The sequence below is a fragment of the Drosophila teissieri genome, chromosome 3R (assembly GCF_016746235.2).
Source record: "Drosophila teissieri strain GT53w chromosome 3R, Prin_Dtei_1.1, whole genome shotgun sequence".
NCBI classification, from domain to species: Eukaryota; Metazoa; Arthropoda; class Insecta; order Diptera; family Drosophilidae; genus Drosophila; species Drosophila teissieri.
This window is the reverse complement of record NC_053032.1, coordinates 27,412,549-27,422,357: the sequence shown is the minus strand read 5'-3', so window position 1 is coordinate 27,422,357 and position 9,809 is coordinate 27,412,549. Positions and strand designations below refer to the sequence as shown.

Sequence of the window (9,809 nt, the reverse complement as noted above, 5' to 3'; positions counted from 1 at the left end):
TGTTATCGAAGTGCTATACATTGCAGTGGTAAATTAGTGAATTCTTACTACGGTCACACTTCGCGCAGTAAACAGAGATTTTATCGTGTAGTGTAGAAGAAAAGTACAGAATTAATGGTAAAAGCGCATAAGAGCAGCCGAATAAAAGTGCCTGGATAAACCAAGTACCTCTCCACACCCCCCACTTGTGAGTAGAAGGGTAGAAAAGCGAGGGAAATCAGCTTTCTGACCAGCCAGCAAGTGTACACACACACACGACGTAGACAAAATACTAACTCCTACCCCTACCCCACCCCTCTTTCAATTCCACGAACCTTTTTCCACAGAGCACAGGCGACCCAAATTACGACGAACGTTTTCTAATTACGCATTCCAAGCATGGATGAGGCGAACATACAGGACAAGGAGCGGTTCGCGAGCCGCGAGAACCACTGCGAGATCGAACGACGTCGCCGCAACAAGATGACCGCCTACATCACGGAACTCTCGGACATGGTGCCCACCTGCAGTGCCCTGGCCCGCAAACCGGACAAGCTCACCATACTCCGCATGGCAGTGGCCCACATGAAGGCACTGCGTGGCACCGGCAACACCAGCAGCGATGGCACCTACAAACCCTCTTTCCTAACCGACCAGGAGCTGAAGCACCTTATCCTGGAGGCGGCCGATGGTTTCTTGTTTGTGGTATCCTGTGATTCCGGACGGGTGATCTATGTATCGGATTCGGTAACTCCCGTGCTGAACTACACCCAAAGCGATTGGTACGGCACTAGCCTGTATGAGCACATTCATCCCGATGATCGCGAGAAAATACGCGAGCAACTATCCACCCAGGAGTCGCAAAATGCCGGCCGCATCCTGGACCTTAAATCGGGAACTGTGAAAAAGGAGGGTCACCAGTCCAGCATGCGTTTGAGCATGGGTGCTCGTCGTGGATTCATCTGCCGCATGCGGGTGGGCAATGTAAACCCGGAGTCCATGGTCTCTGGGCACTTGAATCGTCTCAAACAACGAAACTCCCTCGGACCTTCAAGGGATGGCACCAACTACGCCGTGGTGCACTGCACGGGTTATATCAAGAACTGGCCGCCCACCGATATGTTCCCCAACATGCACATGGAGCGCGATGTCGACGATATGAGCTCGCACTGCTGCCTGGTGGCCATCGGTCGTCTGCAGGTCACCTCTACGGCGGCTAACGATATGAGTGGATCGAACAATCAGAGCGAGTTCATCACACGTCACGCGATGGATGGCAAGTTTACGTTTGTGGATCAGCGTGTTCTTAACATATTGGGATATACGCCTACTGAGCTTCTGGGGAAGATCTGCTACGATTTCTTTCATCCCGAGGACCAGAGCCACATGAAGGAAAGCTTCGACCAGGTGCTTAAGCAAAAGGGACAGATGTTCTCGCTGTTGTACAGAGCCAGAGCTAAGAATTCGGAATACGTCTGGCTCCGCACACAGGCTTATGCCTTTCTGAATCCATACACCGACGAAGTGGAATACATAGTGTGCACCAACAGTTCTGGCAAGACCATGCACGGTGCTCCACTGGATGCTGCGGCTGCCCATACGCCCGAGCAAGTGCAACAACAACAACAGCAGCAGGAGCAACATGTTTACGTTCAGGCTGCCCCGGGAGTGGACTATGCGCGCCGCGAGCTTACTCCAGTGGGCAGTGCCACGAATGATGGCATGTACCAGACGCACATGCTGGCCATGCAGGCACCTACGCCTCAACAGCAGCAGCAGCAACAACAGCAACGGCCAGGATCGGCGCAAACCACGCCTGTCGGATATACCTACGACACCACGCACTCGCCGTACAGTGCTGGAGGACCATCGCCGTTGGCTAAGATACCCAAGTCTGGCACCTCGCCCACGCCGGTGGCACCAAATGCCTGGGCAGCACTGCGTCCCCAGCAACAACAGCAGCAGCAGCCCGTTACCGAAGGCTATCAGTACCAGCAGACGAGTCCGGCCAGGTCGCCGAGTGGTCCAACCTATACCCAATTGAGTGCCGGGAACGGAAATCGCCAGCAAGCGCAGCCAGGTGCATATCAGCCGGGTCCACCACCGCCTCCCAATGCACCGGGAATGTGGGACTGGCAGCAGGCTGGAGGTCATCCGCATCCGCCGCACCCAACGGCGCATCCGCACCATCCACACGCTCATCCTGGAGGACCGGCAGGAGCAGGACAGCCGCAGGGTCAGGAGTTCTCAGATATGCTGCAGATGTTGGATCACACGCCGACCACGTTTGAGGATCTGAATATCAACATGTTCAGCACGCCGTTTGAGTAATCCCCACACCATTTCTTTCGATTCCCACTACCCCCAATTAATCTGTGTCTCTCTTAACCACTTCTCAAGTGCAATCCATCTTACATTGTTGAAATAATTCAGCCAAACGCATGCAAATTGTAATCTCGTAAATAGCATTTTAAGTACATAGCGGTAGTCACGTACACGATTCAGATATCTTTATTTTTGTGTGCTACGTCTTCACTTCCACCTCCCGTTTCCATTAGCCCAACCCGCTCCCACTTAACCCGCTCATTGGCCGTGCAAAAGTATTTACAATTAAGGCCTTACGATTGTTCGTAACTAAAGGCAATGTGTTTACACCGCTATAAAGCCTATGAATTCTAAACTTTCTCATCGATTCTATAGGATTAAGTTCATGAGTGACACGCTGTGTGCAGAGTATTCATTTGTATTTGTCATTGAGCATTTCAAAGTTCATGCAACGTATAAATATATAAATATAAAATTCATAGCTTAATATACCACAAATTGATAATTGTAAGCAACACAGCAAGTGCACCATTTCCACGCTTTTCCCGCGAACAACATTGACACCATTTCCCATTAATTTTTGCTCATTTTTCGCCAATGCAATCAGAAGTAGACGCAAAGAAGCAAACAATATATGCTCTACGTATATGTACACATGCTTAATGTGCAGCTTTTCATTGTTTTAATTGCATTTTATGCCGCGACAACGAAAACTTCCAAGCTCAATACAGTGGCGCTCAAAATGAAATCGCACTCACTCAAATAAGACCATTTAATTACGTCAAGTTCAAACATTACATTAGTTAGTTAAGCTCACTTCGAGAGAACAAATTCTAAACAACTTTTTAGTCGCTAAGTCCCAACATTTGTAAGTAAGCAACCACAACGATGATAATGCTTAAAACTTTGGGTATTGAGAATAAAAATTTTGGTTTTTAATGAAAATAAACTTAATGTACTACAACTATGGAAGTTTATTTACTGCTGAGGTTTATCTATCGGCCGATTTTACCTCACTATCGCTGCTGCCGCCGCTCCGCTCAAGAGCTTCATTCTTAAAGTCCCTGAATCTAGGTCGCTTGGCGAGACTGTCAACAGGTGAATTGTCAGCGGAGGTCCGTCGTTTGGTTATACCTTCTTTGTCCTCATTCTCCCCATCACTGGCGTCACTCTGTTCTGCTTTGATCTGTTCTTCCCGCTTCTTACGGACATTCAGCCAAGACATCATCGTTTTGTTCATCGGTGGCTTCACGGGCTTTGCCGCCAATTCGATCGGTTTGTTGCATTCCTCACTTTTGTTTCGCGAGTTGTTTACCAGCTTGGTCACTCGATGCCACTGCAGTTCGGTAGCAGGACGCAATGTAGCCAAGGCTTCGGTGTCGCTTACTCGCTTAAAGTCCAACCAATCCTAGAAGATGCGAACATAGGCAAATAGCACTTGGATTAAGTAAGGCTGGCAAATGGGGCAGTTCCTGTACTCACATTCATCTGCTGCTCGGTTTCCAAGATCGCTGGCATGCGATAGTGCATCCAGGACATGATTTTGCTGGACTGGAAGGTAATAATACTGTAGCTATACATCTTGTCGCCACTTTCATCCTCCCAGACGTCAAAAAGTCCAGCCATTCGCAAAAGCTTCACATCCTGCGGCGACCACGTACTCTTGTCGTAGATCTTCACATCTTCCGCCTGTGGTACGAATACCAGGTAAGCCTCTCGCTCCGAAGGTTTCTTCGCTGGTCCAGCCGTCTGCCACTCATAGAATCCTTCGCAAATAACTACACAGCGCTGTCCGCGCTTGAAGGGACCTCGATACAGCTTGGAGTCCATCAGGTGCTCCAGCCGGCAATTGTTGGTGGTAAGCCCATGCCGCCGGTAGTCACCCTTGTGCCAGAAGGGAATCATGCCCCACATCATGGGCATTACAACGCGGGCGCACTTCTGATCCTCGGCGTCTGAGAAATGAGCTGCGGACAGGATCACCGGCGTTATATCGGTGGGCGCAATGTTATAGGAGGCCTGGTAGCGTCTTCCCAGGTTGAACTCCGCCCGCCACTCGGGAGTCTCCATTTCCGATCCCTTCTCATCCTTGAAATAATCTTTCTCTTTGCAATCGGGCTCCTTTATAGTAGTTTTCTTAGGATATTTACAGGCACAAATTACCTGATCAGGGTCTAGAGTTCTAAAGCGGCGTTTAATGGAATTTCACAAATCCATATTTAAGTACTTACAAGCAGGTGCGTCCACACATTGCTCAACAAATAACTTATTTAAGTTAATTGACGAATGCAGAATGTAAACAAATATTAAGCAATAATTTAAATACCAATGTTGCCGCCAGTGAACTAAAATACCAAAGTAACAGGCGTACTGAAAACACCAACCTACTCACATTCTGGGCACACTGAGCCACAAATAACAAAATATCGCACTTCACTTGTACTATTTTTTCGGCTAATACTAAAATAACGTAAGGAAAATGGGTGAACGCTACAACATCCACAGCCAGCTGGAGCATCTGCAGAGCAAGTACATTGGAACAGGTCACGCGGATACCACCAAGTTCGAGTGGCTAACGAATCAACATCGCGACTCCTTGGCCAGCTACATGGGTCACTACGATATTCTTAACTACTTTGCCATAGCGGAAAATGAATCGAAGGCACGAGTGCGCTTCAATCTGATGGAGCGAATGCTGCAGCCATGTGGACCGCCACCAGAAAAGCTAGAGGATTAAAATAAACAATTTTTATAATAAAGAAAATAATTGAAAAGAAAAGGGAATTTTCCAGGGGTGGATTGTCGGATAAATATCAACAGTGGTAGTATCGACATTCGGTATTTTGTGCTCAAACAGCAAACGGTCGCACTGCAGGTCAGGAAAAGCTTTTCTCTCGATATAATATAACTTATTTTCGTTTCAATTGTTCATTTTCGAGGGCTAGTGTCATAAAGTTACCGTAAAAAAGCCAATGCCGCACCAAAGTAAAGTACGTTGTTGTGTTATCCCCAAAATAAAACAAATCAATAATCCACTAAATCCACAACGAAATCGGTGTGAAACAAAACGGTAAAACTGCAATACAGCAGCACCCACAACAACAATAACACGTCGTGAGCGGAGCATCTTGTGCGAAAAATCGCGGCGAACAAAAGAGATCAGATCCCAGGCGCAATTTGCAATTGCGTAGAACAGAATACACATATTGATGTCTGCACATAGACACATAGCACACCAGCGCAAAGTGCTTGTGTGTATGTCGAGATGAGTGCACGAAAATTGCGCGCCGATGAATAATGTGCCGAAAAACAAAAGCAAGATACAGACGACGCATTAGCATATAAATAGTGACAAACTAAAACAGACCTACTGTTATTTCCCAGCTGCCCAAATCAGCCTGTCTGCCCAAAGTTCTTGCAAAAGCTCTTTTTACCAAAAAGAGCACCGTGTCTATCTGGACGGCCGTCACTGTGCCATGGCTGGCGGCGTTGCCAGATGTGCGTGAGAAAAAGCGTAATTCACCAACTGAGTGCTCATGGCATGATTAACACGAAAAGTCTGCATATTTCCCCGTGTGTGTGAAGTGGCTGCAAATGTTTATAAACAATCGCTGTAATAATAATAAGCATTAAATATCAGCATTTGCTAACGGGAGCCCGTCAGTAAATACGGCAACACCCGCGCATATCTGCGCTTTGCTTTTCGGGAGCAGGGCCAGGAGATGAGGGTTTGGGCGAGGGGACAGAGGCGGGTGCACAAAAAGCCCACGACATCGTCGAGTTGAAAATTTTCGCGAAACCGAAAAAGTTAAAAATAAATGTTTACTGTGCAGCGGAATCGCGACTGCGGGGAAAATCGCAATTAACCCCTCGACACCCCGCGGACGTCGCAGTGTTAAGTGTAATTTTTCGATGGCTGGCGTTCGATTGTATTGAATAATTCGTTGCCTCATTGAAGGGGGTTGTGGCGGGGGGCGAGTGCAGGGAGCCCCTCTCTTTTTGTGTGCCTCTCACCACCGCCTTTTGCAAGGCGAACGGAATGGCGAAATGAAAGAACCGTAATCGTGGGCAATACAAAAGAAGAGAACTAAGAAAGCGCAGGGAAAACAAAAGAAGAAAATGCCATGTCCTTCTTCCTGCAATGTTTACACTGGAATTTCAGTTTCCGTTAATCCCAATACTGGAATTCGCTTTACTTTAGCTTTATATTGTGAGGTGTCGAACAACAGATGTATAATAGCTGCTACTGCTTTCTTTTAGATCCTCTAAATCAAAATTCAATACCTGGAATCCTCCGAATCCGAAGCCCGCAAGGAAACCACATAAAACCAGAACATAGCTCGAAGTTAAAAGCAATTCAATCTTAAGCGGGAGACGCTCTCCTGATCGCTTGGAAGTTGAAGCCAAGCCTACTGCCGCTGCCGAATAATGAGTCGACATGAAGGTGAGTCCTTAGATCACCCGGATACCCTGATAACAACTTACCCACTTAATCCACAATCCAGGTGTCAGCTGCGATTCATGTCTCAAGAGCAACTTCAACGGACGGCGCTACAAGTGCTTGATCTGCTATGACTACGACCTGTGTGCCGATTGCTACGAGGATGGCGTCACCTCCACGCGCCATTTGGTCGAGCATCCCATGCAGTGCATCCTTACCCGCTCCGATATCGAGCTGTATTTCGGCGGCGAGATGCTAGCCTCCGACCAGCCGCAGAGCTTCACCTGTCCCTACTGCAAGAAGATGGGCTTCAGCGACGCCACCCTGCTGGAGCACGTCTCCGCCGAGCACACGGAGACCAGCCTGGAGGTGGTCTGTCCGGTCTGTGCCGGTCTGCCGGGCGGCGAGCCGAATCTAGTCACAGATGACTTTGCCGGTCACCTCACCCTGGAGCATCGCCAGGGACCGCGCGAGCTGATTTCCTTTCTGATATCCTTTTTCAAACAGACGCATCAAACACTGCAACACTATAATGCCCAACTGCATCCATATAAAAGGCTTGTTCTTAGTATTTTTAAAAATGCCGTCTGGCTAGGCAATCAGAGCACTATTCCGAATTAGCATTTTAAAACATTTGATGTAAAAATCTAGCTTTCGCACGTAAATTATGCTCAAAAATCAAAATATAACACCATAAAAATGCAGAGCACTCGCAATGCTCTATTAGTCATATTATTAGATCATTTGCGCAAGTGTAGTTTATTTTATCTGATGTTTCGTATAACAAGCAGTTCAATTCGGTTTAGTTTGGTTTTGAACACGATATACCGTTTATTTATTTCGACTGATTTTATTGTCGTAATAAACAGTCTTAAATTTTATTGACTAGCCTGTAACGAGCAAATTAGAAAAGCCTTGAAAAATTTGCGATGCAGCTGAAGGCATTTTTGTACCAAAATTTCAGCTACTAATAAGTTTAAATGTAAAAATCCCACCGATTGGTTGCCTTAACCTGTAGACAATACGACGAGCCCTCGGCCATCCGTCATGGCGGTGGAGTGCGTCGCATCCCAGGACGCACCCTCGGTGGACCACGGACACGTCGGTCCAACATGCACTTCAGTTCGTCTAGCGGTCTGTCAGCCTTGTCGCCTTCGGGACGGGAATCGGTGGATCCCATCGCGGAACTATTGTCGCAGCTTTCCGGCGTGCGGAGGGGCGGACCGCCCACATCTCAGCTGCAGCAGCTACAGATGCAGATGCAGTTGGATCGCCAGCAGGTGACGGTAAGGGAGAGTCCTCTCACCACATATTATCCATTATATTTGTGTGTATAAGGAAATTGCGACTTTCGATGTTTTGGTTTTGCGCTTGCATTATTTTAGGCATCGCGCCAAATCGATCGGCTGCCAAGGCGTGCGCATCCCATAGTCTCAACATCGAACTCGAATGCCGCCATGGCCGAGGTGATCAGCGGTGGAGCGGGCGGCAGTGGAGGCAGTGGCGCAGTTGGAAGCGGCAGTGGCGGCGGCAGCGGGGCCACTGCTCCGCCCAACCTGCGCACCACCGAGTGGCCGGTGACAGCAAGCTTCTCGACATCGGCCAGCAATCATTCGCAGACTCAGTCGAGTCTGGCCGCCAACAGCCTCAATGCCAGAGAAGTAGTTCATCCCGTTGGCCAGCATATCTTGAGTCAAATGTCCACTAATCCCCCATGTCTTGTTCAGCAGGCGATCGGAACGAGCAGCAGTGCAGCCAACAATGTCCTGGGCATCAGCGTGGGCGTCGGCGGAACGTCCAACGGCAACGGTGGAGCTGGTTCATCCGGTGTGGGAGCTGGAGCCGGTGGAGCTGGACAGGCAGGAGGTCAGGGTGGTGCGGCAGCTGGCGAGTCACTCTTGCTGGCCCAATTCATGCAGCCCACCTTCACCGAGGCCGAATGGGCGATCGTGGAGAGTATGCGAGCAGATCGGTGAGTTTTTCCATATGGCTAAATAACAACCTATTTATTTAGAAATTTTGTTATTTTCCTGGAACCACAATGTATACCATTTACCATTGACCACTAACCTTAATGCATTTACTTTTAGCTCCATGTTTGTGCAGTCGCTGATGCTATCGATGCTCTGCACCGAGGCACTGGATTTAAATGCCTCCGACGAGAGCCTGGCCAAGAGTGATAATGTAAATAAGGGGCAACAGCAGCAGCAGCAAGAGGATGCCGAGGCCGAGGCGCAAGCGGAAACGCTGTTGAACAACAATGCCGATGTGGAGCAGCAGCAGCAACAGCCACAGCCGGCGATGGTGCGACAGGTGAATCAAATGCAACAAACCTCGCCAGAGGACTTTGTTTGCGACGAGTATCGCTATAAAAACAAAAAGGCAAACACAACACAAACGAGCGGTACAGGAGGCGGAGGAATCGGTGGAGTGGGCGGAGGATTGGGGGGAGCAGGAGCAACTGCAGCCCCAGGTGGGGGTGCTAGTGGAGCTGGCACTAAGCCAACAGCTGATAGAGGCATCGAGAGGCGCAGCGGACGTCCGCCGCCAGGAGAGATGGCCACGGGCTCGCAGCAGCCACAGCAGCAGCAGCAGTCCACGGGTAATCCGGCGGCGTCTCAGCAAAAATACAAACAGAATGCGAATGCAGCGACGGCGGCAAACACAAATCAAATTCCCGACACTAGGTAGTGCCGCAGATGATGATCACCACAAATTGCATCAACAACAACAGTAACAGCAACCACACCCAATGTAGCTGCAGCAGCCACAACAAATCTGTCGTCACCACCACGAAACACCGCAACAGCAAAAGAAGCAGAAACCGAAACAACAACAGATGGAACTAGAACCAACACAGCCGTTAAAGTAACAACCGGAATGGGGGATAGCTGCTGCTCTGGAGGAATCCGAATCGTCTTAAGCAGTTGCTGACGCAACCGCCGCAGCAATTTCGTCAAAAAGGAAAACTATATTATGTATCGTTTATTAAATATATTAAAATTTATATAATTATAAAAAGATGAGAGGATGTGCAGCAAGAAAAATTATTGTAATCATTGAA

At 48.6% G+C, this 9,809-nt stretch overlaps 4 protein-coding genes across 8 annotated transcripts; 3 read left to right on the top strand and 1 right to left on the bottom strand.

Moving 5' to 3' along the window:
- The first annotated feature begins 42 nt into the window (after window positions 1-42).
- Window positions 43-2,474, top strand: LOC122622372 (aryl hydrocarbon receptor nuclear translocator homolog). Its single transcript, XM_043800767.1, has 2 exons — window positions 43-187; window positions 327-2,474. Exon 2 carries the CDS (start codon window positions 379-381, stop codon window positions 2,308-2,310), a length of 1,932 nt encoding a protein of 643 aa, XP_043656702.1. The 5' UTR covers window positions 43-187; window positions 327-378; the 3' UTR covers window positions 2,311-2,474.
- Window positions 2,475-3,217: 743 nt separating this feature from the next.
- Window positions 3,218-4,689, bottom strand: LOC122622375 (abasic site processing protein HMCES). Its single transcript, XM_043800775.1, has 3 exons — window positions 4,536-4,689; window positions 3,787-4,486; window positions 3,218-3,712 (listed from the first exon to the last, which is right to left on the bottom strand). The coding sequence occupies exons 1-3, from the start codon at window positions 4,553-4,555 to the stop codon at window positions 3,296-3,298; spliced, it is 1,137 nt and encodes a 378-aa protein (XP_043656710.1). The 5' UTR covers window positions 4,556-4,689; the 3' UTR covers window positions 3,218-3,295.
- Window positions 4,688-5,083, top strand: LOC122622376 (splicing factor 3B subunit 5). Its single transcript, XM_043800776.1, has one exon. It carries the CDS (start codon window positions 4,784-4,786, stop codon window positions 5,039-5,041), a length of 258 nt encoding a protein of 85 aa, XP_043656711.1. The 5' UTR covers window positions 4,688-4,783; the 3' UTR covers window positions 5,042-5,083.
- Window positions 5,084-5,158: 75 nt separating this feature from the next.
- LOC122622373 (E3 ubiquitin-protein ligase Kcmf1) lies at window positions 5,159-9,771 on the top strand. 5 transcript variants are annotated; one of them, XM_043800773.1, is made up of 7 exons: window positions 5,159-5,294; window positions 6,565-6,748; window positions 6,810-7,234; window positions 7,771-8,031; window positions 8,131-8,406; window positions 8,476-8,717; window positions 8,836-9,771. In XM_043800773.1, exons 2-7 carry the CDS (start codon window positions 6,733-6,735, stop codon window positions 9,434-9,436), a joined length of 1,821 nt encoding a protein of 606 aa, XP_043656708.1. In that variant the 5' UTR covers window positions 5,159-5,294; window positions 6,565-6,732; the 3' UTR covers window positions 9,437-9,771. The 5 variants fall into 5 exon arrangements, with proteins under 5 accessions (XP_043656708.1, XP_043656704.1, XP_043656707.1 ...); XM_043800769.1 differs by having other exon boundaries at window positions 8,473-8,717; XM_043800772.1 differs by lacking the exon at window positions 5,159-5,294 and adding an exon at window positions 5,784-5,802 and having other exon boundaries at window positions 8,473-8,717.
- Window positions 9,772-9,809: the final 38 nt, after the last annotated feature.

Excerpts from the sequence above, each read along its gene's own strand:
- LOC122622376 (XM_043800776.1), top strand. The coding sequence starts at position 4,784 with ATGGGTGAACGCTACAACATCCACAGCCAGCTGGAGCATCTGCAGAGC.
- LOC122622375 (XM_043800775.1), bottom strand. The coding sequence starts at position 4,555 with ATGTGTGGACGCACCTGCTT. Across the intron at positions 4,487-4,535 it reads ATGTGTGGACGCACCTGCTT|AACTCTAGACCCTGATCAGG; the intron begins GTAAGTACTTAA and ends ACGCCGCTTTAG. Across the intron at positions 3,713-3,786 it reads AAACCGAGCAGCAGATGAAT|GATTGGTTGGACTTTAAGCG; the intron begins GTGAGTACAGGA and ends CGCATCTTCTAG.
- LOC122622373 (XM_043800769.1), top strand. Across the intron at positions 7,235-7,770 it reads GCGAGCTGATTTCCTTTCTG|GACGAGCCCTCGGCCATCCG; the intron begins ATATCCTTTTTC and ends TGTAGACAATAC. Across the intron at positions 8,718-8,835 it reads GAGAGTATGCGAGCAGATCG|CTCCATGTTTGTGCAGTCGC; the intron begins GTGAGTTTTTCC and ends ATTTACTTTTAG.
- LOC122622372 (XM_043800767.1), top strand. The coding sequence starts at position 379 with ATGGATGAGGCGAACATACAGGACAAGGAGCGGTTCGCGAGCCGCGAG.